This window comes from Somniosus microcephalus, chromosome 11, assembly GCF_052327205.1.
Source record: "Somniosus microcephalus isolate GS21.2 chromosome 11, FLI_Smic_1.0, whole genome shotgun sequence".
Lineage (NCBI taxonomy): Eukaryota > Metazoa > Chordata > Chondrichthyes > Squaliformes > Somniosidae > Somniosus > Somniosus microcephalus.
In genome coordinates, this window is record NC_140997.1 from 139,295,053 (window position 1) to 139,315,040 (window position 19,988).

The 19,988-nt window shown below is 46.5% G+C and overlaps 1 protein-coding gene across 3 annotated transcripts in view; it reads right to left on the reverse strand.

The window, feature by feature from the left end:
• The window catches only part of srgap3 (SLIT-ROBO Rho GTPase activating protein 3), a 438,498-nt gene that overhangs the window by 121,823 nt on the left and 296,687 nt on the right, over nucleotides 1-19,988 (reverse strand). For all 3 annotated transcript variants that reach the window (XM_086001322.1, XM_086001321.1, XM_086001323.1), the window contains exon 6: nucleotides 12,695-12,823. In XM_086001322.1, coding sequence (XP_085857448.1) covers nucleotides 12,695-12,823 — 129 coding nt within the window. The remainder of the gene's footprint in view (nucleotides 1-12,694; nucleotides 12,824-19,988) is intronic.

Below are 19,988 nucleotides of genomic sequence, written 5' to 3' on the forward strand. Positions count from 1 at the left end.
GAGGATTCAGGTCACTGTGTGATGGAATAACAGGGTGAGTGAAGGAAGATTCAGGTCACTGTGTGATGGAATAACAAGGTGAGTGAAGGAAGATTCAGGTCACTGAGATGGAATAGCAGGGTGAGTGAAGGAAGATTCAGGACACTGTGATGGAATTACAGGGTGAGTGAAGGAAGATTCAGGACACTGTGATGGAATAACAGGGTGAGTGAAGGAAGATTCAGGTCACTGTGTGATGGAAAAACAGGGTGAGTGAAGGAAGATTCAGGTCACTGTGTGATGGAATAACAGGGTGAGTGAAGGAAGATTCACGTCACTGTGTGATGGAATAACAGGGTGAGTGAAGGAAGATTCAGGTCACTGTGATGGAATAACAGGGTGAGTGAAGGAAGATTCAGGTCACTGTGTGATGGAATAACCGGGTGAGTGAAGGAAGATTCAGGTCACTGTATGATGGAATAACAGGGTGAGTGAAGGAAGATTCAGGTCACTGTATGATGGAATAACAGGGTGAGTGAAGGAAGATTCAGGTCACTGTGTGATGGAATAAAAGGGTGAGTGAAGGAGGATTCAGGTCACTGTGTGATGGAATAACAGGGTGAATGAAAGAAGATTCAGGTCACTGTGTGATGGAACAACAGGGTGAGTGAAGGAAGATTCAGGTCACTGTGTGATGGAATAACAGGGTGAGTGAAGGAGAATTCAGGACACTGTGTGATGGAATAACAGGGTGAGTGAAGGAGGATTCAGGTCACTGTGTGATGGAATAACAGGGTGAGTGAAGGAGGATTCAGGTCACTGTGTGATGGAATAACAGGGTGAGTGAAGGAGGATTCAGGACCCTGTGTGATGGAATAATAGGGTGAGTGAAGGAGGATTCAGGACACTGTGATGGAATAACAGGGTGAATGAAGGAAGTTTCAGGTCACTGTGTGATGGAATAACAGGGTGAGTGACGGAAGATTCAGGTCACTGTGTGATGGAATAACAGGGTGAGTGAAGGAAGATTCAGGTCACTGTATGATGGAATAACAGGGTGAGTGAAGGAAGATTCAGGTCACTGTATGATGGAATAACAGATGAATGAAGGAAGATTCAGGTCACTGTGTGATGGAATAACAGGGTGAATGAAGGAAGATTCAGGTCACTGTGTGATGGAATAACAGATGAATGAAGGAAGATTCAGGTCACTGTGTGATGGAATAACAGGGTGAGTGAAGGAAGATTCAGGTCACTGTGATGGAATAACAGGGTGAATGAAGGAGGATTCAGGTCACTGTGTGATGGAATAACAGGGTGAGTGAAGGAAGATTCAGGTCAGTGTGTGATGGAATAACCGGGTGAGTGAAGGAAGGTTCAGGTCACTGTGTGATGGAATAACAGGGTGAGTGAAGGAAGATTCAGGTCACTGAGATGGAATAACAGGCTGAGTGAAGGAAGATTCAGGACACTGTGATGGAATAACAGGGTGAGTGAAGGAAGATTCAGGTCAGTGTGTGATGGAATAACAGGGTGAGTGAAGGAAGGTTCAGGACACTGTGATGGAATAACAGGGTGAGGGAAGGAAGATTCAGGTCAGTGTGTGATGGAATAACAGGGTGAGTGAAGGAAGATTCAGGACACTGTGATGGAATAACAGGGTGAGGGAAGGAAGATTCAGGTCACTGTGTGATGGAATAACAGGGTGAGTGAAGGAAGATTCAGGTCACTGAGATGGAATAACAGGGTGAGTGAAGGAAGATTCAGGACACTGTGATGGAATAACAGGGTGAGTGAAGGAAGATTCAGGTCAGTGTGTGATGGAATAACAGGGTGAGTGAAGGAAGGTTCAGGACACTGTGATGGAATAACAGGGTGAGCAAAGAAAGATTCAGGTCACTGTGTGATGGAATAACAGGGTGAGTGCAGGAAGATTCAGGTCACTGTGATGGAATCACAGTGTGAGTGAAGGAAGATTCAGGTCACTGTGTGATGGAATAACAGGGTGAGTGAAGGAAGATTCAGGTCACTGTGTGATGGAGTAACAGGGTGAGTGAAGGAAGATTCAGGTCACTGTGTGTTGGAATAACCGGGTGAGTGAAGGAAGATTCAGGTCACTGTGTGATGGAATAACAGGGGAATGAAGGAGGATTCAGGTCACTGTGTGATGGAATAACAGGGTGAGTGAAGGAAGATTCAGGTCACTGCGTGACGGAATAACAGGGTGAGTGAAGGAAGATTCAGGTCATTGTGTGATGGAATAACAGGGTGAGTGAAGGAGGATTCAGGTCACTGTGTGATGGAATAACAGGGTGAGCAAAGGAAGATTCAGGTCACTGTGTGATGGAATAACAGGTGAATGAAGGAAGATTCAGGTCACTGTGTGATGGAATAACAGGTGAATGAAGGAAGATTCAGGTCACTGTGTGATGGAATAACAGGTGAATGAAGGAAGATTCAGGTCACTGTGTGATGGAATAACAGGGTGAATGAAGGAGGATTCAGGTCACTGTTTGATGGCATAACAGGGTGAGTGAAGGAAGATTGAGGTCACTGTGCGATGGAATAACAGGGTGAGTGAACGAAGATTCAGGTCACTGTGTGATGGAATAACAGGGTGAGTGAAGGAAGATTCAGGTCACTGTGTGATGGAATAACAGGGTGAGTGAAGGAAGATTCAGGTCACTGTGTGGTGGAATAACAGGGTGAGTGAAGGAAGATTCAGGTCACTTGTGATGGAATAACGGTGAGTGAAGGAAGATTCAGGTCACTGTGTGATGGAATAACAGGTGAATGAAGGAGGATTCAGGTCACTGTGTGATGGAATAACAGGGTGAGTGAAGGAAGATTCAGGTCACTGTGTGATGGAATAACAGGGTGAGTGAAGGAAGATTCAGGTCACTGTGTGATGGAATAACAGGGTGAGTGAAGGAGGATTCAGGTCACTGTGTGTTGGAATAACCGGGTGAGTGAAGGAAGATTCAGGTCACTGTGTGATGGAATAACCGGGTGAGTGAAGGAAGATTCAGGTCACTGTGTGATGGAATAACAGGGTGAGTGAAGGAGGATTCAGGTCACTGTGTGTTGGAATAACCGGGTGAGTGAAGGAAGATTCAGGTCACTGTGTGACGGAATAACAGGGTGAGTGAAGGAAGATTCAGGTCATTGTGTGATGGAATAACAGGGTGAGTGAAGGAGGATTCAGGTCATTGTGTGATGGAATAACAGTGTGAGTGAAGGAGGATTCAGGTCACTGTGTGATGGAATAACAGGGTGAGCAAAGGAAGATTCAGGTCAGTGTGTGATGGAATAACAGGGTGAATGAAGGAAGATTCAGGTCACTGTGTGATGGAGTAACAGGTGAACGAAGGAAGATTCAGGTCTCTGTGTGATGGAATAACAGGGTGAATGAAGGAGGATTCAGGTCACTGTGTGATGGAATAACAGGGTGAGTGAAGGAAGATTCAGGTCACTTTGTGATGGAATAACAGGGTGAGTGAAGGAGGATTCAGGTCACTGTGTGATGGAATAACAGGTGAATGAAGGAAGATTCAGGTCACTGTGTGATGGAATAACAGGGTGAGTGAAGGAAGATTCAGGTCACTGTGTGATGGAATAACAGGGTGAGTGAAGGAGGATTCAGGTCACTGTGTGATGGAATAACAGGTGAATGAAGGAAGATTCAGGTCACTGTGTGATGGAATAACAGGTGAATGAAGGAAGATTCAGGTCACTGTGTGATGGAATAACAGGGTGAATGAAGGAGGATTCAGGTCACTGTTTGATGGCATAACAGGGTGAGTGAAGGAAGATTGAGGTCACTGTGCGATGGAATAACAGGGTGAGTGAACGAAGATTCAGGTCACTGTGTGATGGAATAACAGGGTGAGTGAAGGAAGATTCAGGTCACTGTGTGATGGAATAACAGGGTGAGTGAAGGAAGATTCAGGTCACTGTGTGGTGGAATAACAGGGTGAGTGAAGGAAGATTCAGGTCACTTGTGATGGAATAACGGTGAGTGAAGGAAGATTCAGGTCACTGTGTGATGGAATAACAGGTGAATGAAGGAGGATTCAGGTCACTGTGTGATGGAATAACAGGGTGAGTGAACGAAGATTTAGGTCACTGTGTGATGGAATAACAGGGTGAGTGAAGGAAGATTGAGGTCACTGTGTGATGGAATAACAGGGTGAGTGAAGGAAGATTCAGGTCACTGTGTGGTGGAATAACAGGGTGAGTGAAGGAAGATTCAGGTCACTTGTGATGGAATAACGGTGAGTGAAGGAAGATTCAGGTCACCGTGTGATGGAATAACAGGTGAATGAAGGAGGATTCAGGTCACTGTGTGATGGAATAACGGTGAGTGAAGGAAGATTCAGGTCACTGTGTGATGGAATAACAGGGTGAGTGAAGGAAGATTCAGGTCACTGTGTGATGGAATAACAGGGTGAGTGAAGGACGATTCAGGTCACTGTGTGATGGAATAACAGGGTGAGTGAAGGAAGATTCAGGTCACTGTGTGATGGAATAACCGGGTGAGTGAAGGAAGATTCAGGTCACTGTGTGATGGAATAACGATGAGTGAAGGAAGATTCAGGTCACTGTGTGATGGAATAACAGGGTGAGTGAAGGAAGATTCAGGTCACTGTGTGATGGAATAACAGGGTGAGTGAAGGACGATTCAGGTCACTGTGTGATGGAATAACAGGGTGAGTGAAGGAAGATTCAGGTCACTGTGTGATGGAATAACGGTGAATGAAGGAAGATTCAGGTCACTGTGTGATGGAATAACAGGGTGAGTGAAGGAAGGTTCAGGTCACTGTGTGATGGAATAACAGGGTGAGTGAAGGACGATTCAGGTCACTGTGTGATGGAATAACAGGGTGAGTGAAGGAAGATTCAGGTCACTGAGATGGAATAACAGGGTGAGTGAAGGAAGATTCAGGACACTGTGATGGAATAACAGGGTGAGTGAAGGAAGATTCAGGTCAGTGTGTGATGGAATAACAGGGTGAGTGAAGGAAGGTTCAGGACACTGTGATGGAATAACAGGGTGAGCAAAGAAAGATTCAGGTCACTGTGTGATGGAATAACAGGGTGAGTGCAGGAAGGTTCAGGTCACTGTGATGGAATAACAGGGTGAGTGAAGGAAGATTCAGGTCACTGTGTGGTGGAATAACAGGGTGAGTGAAGGAAGATTCAGGTCACTTGTGATGGAATAACGGTGAGTGAAGGAAGATTCAGGTCACTGTGTGATGGAATAACAGGTGAATGAAGGAGGATTCAGGTCACTGTGTGATGGAATAACAGGGTGAGTGAACGAAGATTTAGGTCACTGTGTGATGGAATAACAGGGTGAGTGAAGGAAGATTGAGGTCACTGTGTGATGGAATAACAGGGTGAGTGAAGGAAGATTCAGGTCACTGTGTGGTGGAATAACAGGGTGAGTGAAGGAAGATTCAGGTCACTTGTGATGGAATAACGGTGAGTGAAGGAAGATTCAGGTCACCGTGTGATGGAATAACAGGTGAATGAAGGAGGATTCAGGTCACTGTGTGATGGAATAACGGTGAGTGAAGGAAGATTCAGGTCACTGTGTGATGGAATAACAGGGTGAGTGAAGGAAGATTCAGGTCACTGTGTGATGGAATAACAGGGTGAGTGAAGGACGATTCAGGTCACTGTGTGATGGAATAACAGGGTGAGTGAAGGAAGATTCAGGTCACTGTGTGATGGAATAACCGGGTGAGTGAAGGAAGATTCAGGTCACTGTGTGATGGAATAACGATGAGTGAAGGAAGATTCAGGTCACTGTGTGATGGAATAACAGGGTGAGTGAAGGAAGATTCAGGTCACTGTGTGATGGAATAACAGGGTGAGTGAAGGACGATTCAGGTCACTGTGTGATGGAATAACAGGGTGAGTGAAGGAAGATTCAGGTCACTGTGTGATGGAATAACGGTGAATGAAGGAAGATTCAGGTCACTGTGTGATGGAATAACAGGGTGAGTGAAGGAAGGTTCAGGTCACTGTGTGATGGAATAACAGGGTGAGTGAAGGACGATTCAGGTCACTGTGTGATGGAATAACAGGGTGAGTGAAGGAAGATTCAGGTCACTGAGATGGAATAACAGGGTGAGTGAAGGAAGATTCAGGACACTGTGATGGAATAACAGGGTGAGTGAAGGAAGATTCAGGTCAGTGTGTGATGGAATAACAGGGTGAGTGAAGGAAGGTTCAGGACACTGTGATGGAATAACAGGGTGAGCAAAGAAAGATTCAGGTCACTGTGTGATGGAATAACAGGGTGAGTGCAGGAAGGTTCAGGTCACTGTGATGGAATCACAGTGTGAGTGAAGGAAGATTCAGGTCACTGTGTGATGGAATAACAGGGTGAGTGAAGGAAGATTCAGGTCACTGTGTGATGAAGTAACAGGGTGAGTGAAGGAAGATTCAGGTCACTGTGTGTTGGAATAACCGGGTGAGTGAAGGAAGATTCAGGTCACTGTGTGATGGAATAACAGGTGAATGAAGGAGGATTCAGGTCACTGTGTGATGGAATAACAGGGTGAGTGAAGGAAGATTCAGGTCACTGTGTGATGGAATAGCAGGGTGAGTGAAGGCGGATTCAGGTCACTGTGTGATGGAATAACAGGTGAATGAAGGAAGATTCAGGTCACTGTGTGATGGAATAACAGGTGAATGAAGGAAGATTCAGGTCACTGTGTGATGGAATAACAGGGTGAATGAAGGAGGATTCAGGTCACTGTTTGATGGCATAACAGGGTGAGTGAAGGAAGATTGAGGTCACTGTGCGATGGAATAACAGGGTGAGTGAACGAAGATTCAGGTCACTGTGTGATGGAATAACAGGGTGAGTGAAGGAAGATTCAGGTCACTGTGTGATGGAATAACAGGGTGAGTGAAGGAAGATTCAGGTCACTGTGTGGTGGAATAACAGGGTGAGTGAAGGAAGATTCAGGTCACTTGTGATGGAATAACGGTGAGTGAAGGAAGATTCAGGTCACTGTGTGATGGAATAACAGGTGAATGAAGGAGGATTCAGGTCACTGTGTGATGGAATAACAGGGTGAGTGAAGGAGGATTCAGGTCACTGTGTGATGGAATAACAGGGTGAGTGAAGGAAGATTCAGGTCACTGTGTGATGGAATAACAGGGTGAGTGAAGGAGGATTCAGGTCACTGTGTGTTGGAATAACCGGGTGAGTGAAGGAAGATTCAGGTCACTGTGTGATGGAATAACAGGTGAATGAAGGAGGATTCAGGTCACTGTGTGATGGAATAACAGGGTGAGTGAAGGAAGATTCAGGTCACTGCGTAACGGAATAACAGGGTGAGTGAAGGAAGATTCAGGTCATTGTGTGATGGAATAACAGGGTGAGTGAAGGAGGATTCAGGTCACTGTGTGATGGAATAACAGGGTGAGCAAAGGAAGATTCAGGTCACTGTGTGATGGAATAACAGGTGAATGAAGGAAGATTCAGGTCACTGTGTGATGGAGTAACAGGTGAACGAAGGAAGATTCAGGTCTCTGTGTGATGGAATAACAGGGTGAATGAAGGAGGATTCAGGTCACTGTGTGATGGAATAACAGGGTGAGTGAAGGAAGATTCAGGTCACTTTGTGATGGAATAGCAGGGTGAATGAAGGAAGATTCAGGTCACTGTGTGATGGAATAACAGGGTGAGTGAAGGAGGATTCAGGTCACTGTGTGATGGAATAACAGGTGAATGAAGGAAGATTCAGGTCACTGTGTGATGGAATAACAGGTGAATGAAGGAAGATTCAGGTCACTGTGTGATGGAATAACAGGGTGAATGAAGGAGGATTCAGGTCACTGTTTGATGGCATAACAGGGTGAGTGAAGGAAGATTGAGGTCACTGTGCGATGGAATAACAGGGTGAGTGAACGAAGATTCAGGTCACTGTGTGATGGAATAACAGGGTGAGTGAAGGAAGATTCAGGTCACTGTGTGATGGAATAACAGGGTGAGTGAAGGAAGATTCAGGTCACTGTGTGGTGGAATAACAGGGTGAGTGAAGGAAGATTCAGGTCACTTGTGATGGAATAACAGGTGAATGAAGGAGGATTCAGGTCACTGTGTGATGGAATAACAGGGTGAGTGAAGGAGGATTCAGGTCACTGTGTGATGGAATAACAGGGTGAGTGAAGGAAGATTCAGGTCACTGTGTGATGGAATAACAGGGTGAGTGAAGGAAGATTCAGGTCACTGTGTGATGGAATAGCAGTGTGAGTGAAGCACAGGGCACCAGGAGAACTCCTCTGCTCTTCTTCAAAATAGAGATCTTTTATGCCCCCTTGAGAGGGCCGACAGTGCCTCAGTTTAATGCCTCATCTCAATGATGGCACAGCCGACAGTGCAGCGCTCCCTCAGTACATTAGTACACTAAAGTGGCCGCCTAAATTATGTATTTAATCCATAGTAGGGCTTGAACCCATAACCTTCTGACTCAAGAGGCAAGAGTGCTACCAACTGAGCCAAGCTGACAGGAGCGAGATAGTCATTAGCTCCAATTTAAAATCTAGGTGGGATGTAGACAATGGCTGGCACCAGCACTGGTGCTCGGTACCTATGTACGGTTACTTTTTAACAGACTCTTGCATCTGAAGCCATACTGGACCAAAATTCAGGTGTTGAGAGACACGTCCCAAAAACAGAATTTGAAACTTGGGTTGCTGTTAATCTGATATACATACTGTACTTTTGTACATAACAATCAATAGGAACTCTTACCAAAAACAAAGAACTAAGAGGAAGAATGACGTAAATCAGGACACTGACAGATTACCTCACGTATTGTGCACTGGACTACAGCATGGGGCTGCCCTTTGAAGCTCTCCTACAAACCTCCACTGGCAAAGAGAAAGGGGCAGATCTTGAGTTTGTGTGAGCATGTAAAACAGGTGGTAGAGAATCGGCAGCCCGTCACTCCTGATGACTTCAATGGAAATAAAACATCGGGAGCGATATAAAGCGGGCTGTCGATTCTCTACCACCTGTTTTACACTATCGCACAAAGCTAAGATCTACCCCAAAGACACCAAGCCGGGAGAAGGGAGAGACGTGCATGAAGGGGATTGAAGGAGCTGCCAATCACACCATGCATCAACCTAAAAGCACCCTCATTGGGAAGACGGCGATGGTGTAGAACAGGCGTTATCGGATCACCCGCCCGTTGTACATCACTCCCAGTTTCTGAAAATCAGGAGAGGCGTACAACGGACGGCTGATCCGATGTCGCCTGTTTTACACTATTGCCCACAGTCAAAATGACCCCCCGATGTTTCAGAGGTCCCTGGCAAAACCTTCCTGTTTTGTGCCAAACGCGTGGTGTCAACCAGGGCGGAACCCACATCGAAATGTGTCGCTTGCCCATGACGTCTTCATGATGCTCAGCAGGACGGCTGATGGGCCTCCTCGGGCAGAACCTCCTCACAGCTGCCCAAATGCTCCTGTAAAAGATACAGGGGTAGATTTTGCCGAACCTGTCGGGAAGAAAGCGGGACTTCCCCTTTCGGGTTTTTGACCTGCCTACTTCGACGTCCGGCCAATCTGTGCAATTTCCCCTTGATTGACCTTGTTGAGCCCGCCCAGCGGGCTCAGCAGGCCAATTAAGGGCCACCTGGCAACAGGTGACATCACAGACTGAAATTTCATCTGTCAAGAGTCCTTGATAGATGAAATATCAGCATTTGACAGCTGTTTGAAGCTGTGAAACACTGACAGTCTGAGTTCTGACATGAGTCATTCTGCACAGACTCATTTAGAACTCACACCGGCACTCAACACTGAAGGCTGTCACCTTTGACAGATCGCAGCCGTTCAGCTTTAAGTTCCGGCTGAGTGATGCGCTCCCGACGGCTGCAGGAAGAAAGGCTGTTAAGGTAAGTACAGGTAAGTAAAAGTTCTTTACACACTTTAGACACACCAAACACACTTACCTTTACACTCATGCACCCATCACTCACCTAAGTGCCGACATCGCGACCCCTCCAACTCCTTCAACCCGACGGCCCACCTGCTCTACCTGGCGTGGTTTGGAGCCGTCGGGAAACCCACACGAAACCCCTCAAAATAGGGATTAGGCTAAAAACTGCCTGTTAACTACCTGTTAACAGGCAGTTAATTGGCACTAATCCCTTCCCGCCTGGTTTCGGCGGGTCCCAGTGCGGGGCGGGTACCTGCCGCCCCTGAAACTTACGTGGGGCGGGGCTTTGGGCGGGATGGTGTCGGGACCCCCAAATTCGGGATTTCCCCCCCCCCGACATGCCTGAAACCCCGCCTGACGGCTCCCCGAAAATCTAGCCCACAGAGTTTCCCCTCTGGCATTGTGATCTGCACCCCTTTCTCCCTGGCGTGCGGAATCTGTTTTTGAAGAATAACTGGGGAAACCCGATGCATTTTTGAATCATCTGTGCCTGTGCACCATGAAAGCGATTACACATGACAAGCCTGCTCAGGTAGGGGGAAAGCTGTTGTGGTCAGGGTGCAACATTCATTGCACTCCCAGCAAATTCTGCCCGACTTTCTCCAAACTAATGAATGAGTCACTTAGATCCTGTTTTCTGGGCCCTGGCCAATGGATACACTTTTTCACGAGTCTAGGAACCAGACCTGGCTGGTTTCGGGGTGGCAACAGGAGACAGACATATTTTTCTGGATTCAGGAATCAATTTCCCAATTATTTAAACAAAACATAATTTTACAAAGGTTGCCGAATCCTCACAAGGATTAGATTTACCCCGTCTTGCACTGTACAGTTCAAACCAGTGAGGTGTAAATGAAACCTGCCTCACACAAGAACGGCAGAGATCGTGAATAAAATAGATTACTGAGGGGGAAGAGGGAACACAAAGAGCAAAACTCCTTCTTTAGTAAAATTCTTGTGTTGAATGAGGACATGTTGGGCGGGGGGGGGGGGCGGTGGGTGGAACTGAGGCAGAAAGATGCTCCCTCGCTATACCGTACCATTGTGTTCGGACCTCACTCTACAAACGCACATTTATCCAGTGCAGTTTAACTCCAAGTAACCCTTGAGCGTGCAGTCATTCACTATGTAATGCTTTATACTTAAATCCAGGTTACCATGGTAACCACAGCTACATAGGTGTGTGTATTCCTGTTCGGCACATATATTCTTGTCGGTTCCACAGTAGTGCCTGGCAGCCAGAGCAGAATATGTCGCACAATGCTGGGTTTGTGCTTCTGAGAAAATCAGGGTGGGGGGGGTGGTTGGCGGGAGGGAGGGGGGTTACAATTCACAGAGGAAAAGAAAAGCGGAAAACCATCTGGGGCTTTCAGTCACAGCAAACAGACAAGGAAGTGAACTCGTGCAGACTATTGTGAGGAGAACAGAGGCCGCAGAGAGCAGGCAGCCTACGGGCAAACTGCCAGTGAGGAACTGGGAAAGGACAAAGCCTCAAGTTCAGCACAAAGTGAAGGGGAACATTGAACCTAATCCAACTCGATACAATGACTGGGACCAGTAACCTGGCCAACTTTTAGCCCCATGGACTCTTTCTCAAGCAGTAAATCTTTGGCCCAGTTGTGAAGGATGTAACAGTCACTTCGCACAGTCTATTGCACAGCCCCCTGCCACCCCTCTCCCCCTCCGGGGAGATCAATTCAACTGTAAAACAAGGAAGAGTACGAATTTGGCCTTAAAAGGGATCTGATCTCATTAGCTGGTCTTATCTGCGCTCAACTGTACCCTGGTGGTTTTGTGGGCCGTTTGGTGTCACGGCCTGAATAATTTCAGAGTTGGAGCAGTCTGTAGGGTGTTCCACTCAATTTGGCTTTCTTCTAATTCCAATGGGGACAGATTCGTAATAGGCCGGAATCATGGCTTGAGGTCTGATGATTTTATTTTTGTTGCTGATCAAAAATAATTGAAAACCTTAATAACTAATGAATGTCCCAACATGAGACACAGGAGTGAATGGACATCTATTGAAAAGCAACAGACCTTTAATGACCAGTTTACAATTTCCCCAATCAAAGACCAGACTCACAATCCAAAGCCAGAAAGGGTGGCATCTTTGCTGCAGCTCATCGGTCCATCCTCATGTATTGCCACAAAGGCAAGGCTTCCCCTTTCTTGCCTTGCACAGATCCCCAGAGGATGGGGAGCACTGTCAGACTCCACCAGTGACAACCAGTTGGCTTCTTCCTGTTCCCTGCCTGTTGTGGGAAGAGCCTAGCCTTTTCTCTGGGGGGTCTAACTCGGTGCCTGTTGTTTCTGTACTGTGAGGTTGTATGGAACCTGGTGGTTGCAGGTGCAGTAGTGTTATGGTACTAAACCAGCAACCCAGAGGTTGTGAGTTCCAGTCTCACCATGGTAAGTAGTTAAACTTAAAGGGGGTAATTTTAACTTTAGGCAATAGTGTAAAACGCAGACTCAGAGGCGAGAGTGCTGTCGCTGAGCCACAGCTGACACTTAAAGCCTTCTCAAAATCAGCCTTCTCAGCCAAGATTTCCATCACATCTCTGGACTGTAGCTCAGTGACCATTCGTTATCTCTTTTATTTCACACGCACACACACACACACACACACACACACACCCTTGGGACATTCTGCCCAAGGTGTCCCTGACCTGGCAGCACTTGATGCAGACACCGGGTGCTTCACCTTAACAAGCACAAAATTCACCAGAAAAGTAAAGAATACTGACGTCAATCAGGTCGGAGACGTCATGGATGTAGTATTTGGCCACTGCAGCATTCGTTGCTGCAAGGTTAAGCAGGTAGTCATTCCTTGCCTTGGTGCACTTCAGTTTGTTTTCAGAATACTTGGCTTGACGCTGAGAAAGAAAACAGAAAAGGGAAACACATTATACAAATATTTACTGAATTGTTCACATACAGAAATGCCAGATAGACTTGTACTCAATTCAAGAACAGACTAATCCACTTCCCATTCATCTGTGCAGAATTCCAATGGATCAAACCTCTTCCAATTCACTCCCATTATACAGAATTCCAATGGAGCAAACCTCTTCCCATTCACTCCCATTATACAGAATCCCAATGGAGCAAACCTCTTCCCATTCACTCTCATTATACAGAATTCCAATGGAGCAAACCTCTTCCCATTCACTCCCCCATTATACAGAATTCCAATGGACCAAACCTCTTCCCATTCACTCCCATTATACAGAATTCCAATGGACCAAACCTCTTCCCATTCACGCTCATTATACAGAATTCCAATGGAACAAACCCCACTTCGCTGTTAATTAGATTACTGACAAAAACACAAATAAGATCTTGTGGTGCGTTGGGTTAAATAGTATCCTTTCACACCAGGCTGTGGATTTGAATCCCATCCAGGGTGACAGGGTTAACACTGGGCTGGCTGTAAGTGGAAAAACAGAGGGAACTGCCTGTTGCTGATTAAAAAAGATGGCTAGTATGAGAAATGGAAGTATGATACCGGTGAGTACAGAGTACAATTCTTGGGGTGTGGTTGAGGCATTGGTGGAGCAGAATAGAGGGAGCTTTACTCTGTATCTAACCCGTGCTGTGCATGCCCTGGGCGTGTTCGATGGGGCAGTGTAGAGGGAGCTTTACTCTGTACCTAACCCGTGCTGTACCTGCCCTGGGAGTGTTTGATGGGACAGTGTAGAGGGAGCTGTGCTCTGTATCTAACCCGTGCTGCGCCTGCCCTGGGAGTGTTTGATGAGACAGTGTAGAGGGAGCTGTGCTCTGTATCTAACCCGTGCTGTGCCTGCCCTGGGAGTGTTTGATGGGACAGTGTAGAGGGAGCTGTGCTCTGTATCTAACCCGTGCTGCGCCTGCCCTGGGAGTGTTTGATGGGACAGTGTAGAGGGAGCTGTGCTCTGTATCTAACCCGTGCTGCGCCTGCCCTGGGAGTGTTTGATGAGACAGTGTAGAGGGAGCTTTACTCTGTATCTAACCTGTGCTGTACCTGCCCTGGGAGTGTTTGATGGGACAGTGTAGAGGGAGCTGTGCTCTGTATCTAACCCGTGCTGTGCCTGCCCTGGGAGTGTTTGATGGGACAGTGTAGAGGGAGCTGTGCTCTGTATCTAACCCGTGCTGCGCCTGCCCTGGGAGTGTTTGATGAGACAGTGTAGAGGGAGCTTTGCTCTGTATCTAACCCGTGCTGTGCCTGCCCTGGGAGTGTTTGATGAGACAGTGTAGAGGGAGCTTTACTCTGTATCTAACCCGTGCTGTACCTGTCCTGGGAGTGTTTGATGAGACAGTGTAGAGGGAGCTTTGCTCTGTATCTAACCTGTGCTGTACCTGCCCTGGGAGTGTTTGATGAGACAGTGTAGAGGGAGCTTTGCTCTGTATCTAACCTGTGCTGTACCTGCCCTGGGAGTGTTTGATGAGACAGTGTAGAGGGAGCTTTACTCTGTATCTAACCCGTGCTGTACCTGCCCTGGGAGTGTTTGATGAGACAGTGTAGAGGGAGCTTTACTCTGTATCTAACCCGTGCTGTACCTGCCCTGGGAGTGTTTGATGAGACAGTGTAGAGGGAGCTTTGCTCTGTATCTAACCCGTGCTGCGCCTGCCCTGGGGGTGTTTGATGGGACAGTGTAGAGGGAGCTTTGCTCTGTATCTAACCCGTGCTGTACCTGCCCTGGGAGTGTTTGATGGGACAGTGTAGAGGGAGCTTTGCTCTGTATCTAACCCGTGCTGCGCCTGCCCTGGGAGTGTTTGATGAGACAGTGTAGAGGGAGCTTTACTCTGTATCTAACCATGTACTGTATCTAATGGGATAACACTTCTCAGGACTACTGATTCCTATTGGTTAACTGACTTATTCAGTCCCACGTTCTTCCCTATATTCTTGCAGCTTTTAGTTGAATTAAGAGCTCTTCATGTGAAAATGTGTCAAAATCTTTCTGAAAGTTGAAATAAACTCTATTGTAGGGAGTTCCACTAGCTATTTTATTTGTTGCATTCTCAAAGTCAAGAAGATTTGTCAGGCAAGATATTCTCCTAAATCCCTGCGGGCTGCTTATCAAATTATTGCTGTAAACTTACTCCAAAAACAGGAAGGCAGATTATTATCTGAATGGCAATAGATTGGGAGAAGGGGAAGTGCAACGAGACCTGGGTGTCCTTGTGCACCAGTCGCTGAAGGTAAGCATGCAGGTGCAGCAGGCGGTTAAGAAGGCAAATGGTATGTTGGCCTTCGTAGCGAGAGGGTTCGAGTACAGGAACAAGGATGTCTTGCTGCAGTTGTACAGGGCCTTGGTGAGACCACATCTTGAGTATTGTGTGCAGTTTTGGTCGCCTTATCTGAGGAAGGATGTTCTTGCCATGGAAGGAGTGCAGCGAAGATTCACCAGGCTGATACCTGGGATGGCAGAAATGACGTATGAGGAGAGATTGGGTCGATTGGGCTTGTACTCGCTGGAGTTTAGAAGAATGAGAGGGGATCTCATTGAAACTTATAAAATTCTAACAGGACTAGACAGACTAGATGCTGGAAGGATGTTCCCGATGGTCGGGGAGTCCAGAACCAGGGGTCACAGTCTAAGGATAAGGGGTAAGCCATTTAGGACCGAGATGAGGAGGAATTTCTTCGCCCAGAGAGTGGTGAACCTGTGGAATTCTCTACGAAAGAAGGCAGTTGAGGCCAATTCATTAAATGTATTCAAGAAAGAGTTGGATATATTTCTTAAGGCTAAAGGGATCAAGGGATATGGAGAGAAGGCAGGAACAGGGTACTGAATTTGGATGATCAGCCATGATCTCATTGAATGGTGGAGCAGGCTCGAGGGGCCGAATGGCCTATTCCTGCTCCTATCTTCTATGTTTCCTCCGGTTTACCCCTTAGAACAGATTCGTTATTTCATCAGGTATTAATGTTAAGCTAAAGAGTTGCCTGGTTCTGGTTTATCTACCTTTTTAAGCATCAGTGCTGTGTTCACTTACCTATAATCTCTAAAAATTCCTTCATCATGATGGGCTGTGGCCTGCAAATTTCCTAACAGTCTTCTTCAGTATCCTAAATTATATCCCATCTGGCCCACACCCACCAGGAAGCAGGGTGAGATTTTCTCAAACTGATTGGAGGTAGGACCTGTAGTTGAACTCAGTTCCCGATGCTGTAAGGCCGCATGTTAACCAACTGAATCACCCATTCCTCCACCTTATATTTTTTTTTAAATGGACATACCAAACACATGAAACATAATCAACCAGCTGCCAAAATGTATCCAGCAACAGCAGGAGGCAGATGAATGTATTCAGCTTTGTGCAGGATCCCTGCATGAGTCTTGTTGAGCCTGAACGGCTGAAGCAATGGGCTGTGGTAGATTACCAAACTGGCTAATTCCAACTACAGTTTATAGCAATTCTAATTCAGGCAGAACATCTCCTGGCAAAGGAACACTGTGCTTAACAAGATTGGATTGGACCTGCATCTCCCTCATAGCAGAGCAAGGATATGACTCGACTGTGGGCTGGGGGAGATCTCCATCTGGGAGTTGTCACTGGGCTTATATGAAAAGAAAGACTTGCATTTATATAGCACAGAGTCTCAAAATGCCTTCACATACAATGAATACTCTGAAGTGTGACGACTGTTATTAAGTAACCAAATTCAGCAGCCATTTTGGGGCACAGCAAGACCTCACGAACAGGTAATTTTTTTGTTGTTGTATCTATGCTTTAATGCATTCAATCAAGCATGTAGATACGTCGAATTAAATCAGAGGCAGGCAGACAGGCTTCTAACTGCGATGTTCACTTTATTGCGTAAAAATGGCCGACTGCCGTTTTCCCGGGTAATTCCCATAATGCAATGCACATTACATTACCGTATTGACTGGTGTCAAACTCGCAATCAATACACGACATCCCCCTTTTCCTTGGAAACAAACTTGAAGTTTACAAACAGTTGCTTACAATAACACTGCATAACTTATTTGGCTTATAAACTTTTTACAAACTTGTGTCTTACCACACAACTAAATAATTCCCAGGTTTAAACATTTAACATCACCCATGCAGTTCTTGCACAGTTTATATGTTGTGACATAATCAGACAGTCTTTGGGGTTTTCTTTTAACCCTTTGAGGTCTGCCTGTATTGGGTATGTCTGACATGTTGGTGTCAGTGGGTATTGCCTGTGTCACAGTGGTATGTGTGTCAGGGTCTACTATACTGTCCTCAGTCCCTCATGTTTCCTTCTGCTCATGGAGTGTCTCCCTTGGTCCATTGGTTCTGTATTTCTTCACAAATGTAGTGTTTCTCGAGTAGCGTGCTCCGTCTGGAGATTCTACTACTACTTGACTCCCTGTTTTACTCAAAACTTTGTGGGGTGTGGCATTAAAAGGAGTGGTGAACTTGTCCACTTTGTCCTTCCGTACCAGCACCGCGTCGCCAACTTCCACCTCTGAGTATTGTGTTCTCCGCTGTTCATCTGCATACAGTTTGGACTTGCCTTTTTGTTCTGTGTCCCGGTCACGTACTGCCATGTCTGCGTGCGACTGTGATGTCTGGCAGCTTTCCTCTCATTTTCCGTTTAAAGAGCAGCTCTGCCGGGCTCTTTCCTGTTGTAGCATGGTCAATGCTCCTGTACACAGTCACATATTTTTTAAGTTCACGTTTCCAATCTAGTCCTTCTGACTGAGCAATTCTGATTCTCTTCATCAGCGATGCATTCTGGCGCTCGACTTCTCCGTTAGCCTGAGCCCATTTTGCTGTCGTTTTCAGGTGTTTGATCCCGTTGTTTTCACAGTATTCTTTGAATAATTCAGATCTGAATTGGGGACCATTATCAGATTTGCAGGTGATTGGCAAACCATGACGGCTGAAGATTGACTCTAAACTATCAATAACCTTCTCTGTTGTTGTGGAGGTCATGATGTCGTATTCATAGTAGCAACTATAATAATCAACTACCACAAGAATGGAGTGGTTGGATGGCAAGGGTCCCAGTAATTCTATAGCTACATCCTGCCAGGGGCCCTCCGGTAATGGTGTTGGTCTCAACGGTTCAGGTGGGTCGGGTCTGGCTACTATCTGACAGCTGTGGCACGCTTTACAGTGTTTTTCAGCTGCCTTGTCCATGCCAGGCCACCAAACCTTGGTTCTGAGATGTTGCTTTGTTCCAACTATTCCCAAGTGTCCTTCATCTGCTAACACCAGGGCTCGTGCGTGTAACACTGTGGGTAGCACGATGCGTGTTCCCCGAAGAACTAGGTACCCCACTACACACAGCTCATTTGCAATTGCTGCATAAGCTTTACAGTTCTCAAAATGTCCGTTTGTGATTGCCTTCCGCACCTCAATCAGCTCTGGGTCGGTAGCAGAGGCTTCCTCCACCTCTCTAGTAGTGAGTGCTTTTGGTGTCGCACTCACAGCTACAAATCTCACGTATTCATCTGAGCCGTGAGAATGTCTCTCCTGTTTTGCTGTCTCCCCCAGCAATCGTGACAGTGGGTCTGCAATGTTTTGCTTGCCTGGAATGTGTATCACCTTAAAATCGTACGGCTGTAATCTAAGTACCCATCTCTCTATACGGGCACAGGGTTTAGAGTGTGGGCCGTATATCACTTGTAATGGCTTATGGTCAGTTACCAAGTTAAATTTTCGGCCATACACATATGGATGCAGCCTCTCACAAGCCCATACAAGGGCTAAGGCCTCTCTCTCTGTTTGAGAGTATTTCCTCTCACAGTCTGTTTAACTACGACTTACATAGCATATTGGCACCTCTTGTCCCTGTTGGTCCTGGACTAGTACTGCGCCTAAACCTACAGGACTGGCATCTGCTATCACCTTGGTTGGTGCGTCCTTATCAAAATATGCTAAAGTGCCGGCTCTGGCCAACTCTTCCTTGAGTGCACTGAATGGCTGTCTCTGTTGTGATCCAAATTTAAATGGTGTGTCTTTTCTCATCAGGCGTCGCAGTGGCTCTGATAGCGTTGCAAACTGTGGGATGAATCTGCTACTGTACCCAACGAGTCCCAAGAAACTCCTCACCTCTGTAGCATTCTCTGGTTCCCGAGCTTCTGCCACTGCTCGCACTCTCTCTGCTGTTGGTCCGATGCCCTTTTCAGACAACAGGATTCCCATGAAAATCAATCGGTCCATGTTGAATTGGCACTTCTCTGAGTTTAGTGTCAGTCCACTTTCCATTAGTCTGGTCATGACAGCGTGCAGGCGTCTGTCGTGCGTTTCCTGGTCGTGTGCATGCACGATAATGTCGTCTGAGATGTTTTCAACACCCTCTATTCCAGCTAAGGCATTAGCTATCTCGTGCTGATATTGCTCACTAGCTGAAGATACACCGAATATCAGCCTCTTGTACCTGTATACTCCGCTATGTACTGCAAACGTTGTGATTTCTCGTGACTCAGGGGTCAGTTCGAGCTGGTGGTAACCCCATTTCAGGTCTAGCTTACTAAACACCGTCGAGCCGTTCATACCTTGGAGTGTCTCATCAATGGTGGGAATTGGATATCGTTCCCTCACTATTGCCTGGTTTGCTCGTCTCATTTCTAGGCATAACCTTACATCCTTATGCACTTTTGGTACAATAACCACAGGATTTACCCATGGGGTGGGACCAGTTACAGGTTCGATAATTTTTTTATTTTGGCCTCTACTGCACCCCTTAAGTTGAATGGTATACGCCTGAGTGGCTGGGCCACAGGCTTCACTTGTGGGTCGATATACAAACTGATCTGTTTTGTGTTCAGCCTTCCTACTCCCTGGAACACCTTTGGATACCGCTGTTCTAGTGGCTGTCTTACATCTACCACAGCTGAGACATCTGCGCCTATTTTTAAAACTCCCAGTTTCATGGCTGTCTCCCTTCCTAGCAACGGCTCTCCATGGCCTTTAACCACAATGAACTCCGCCTGCTCAGTTCTCTTACCTATTGTAATCCCACATGTGAATACACCTTTAACTGACAGTGGTCAGCTAGAAGCATAAGAGAATAACTTTCTCTCTGTTTTAGGGACATGTGACTGACACTTA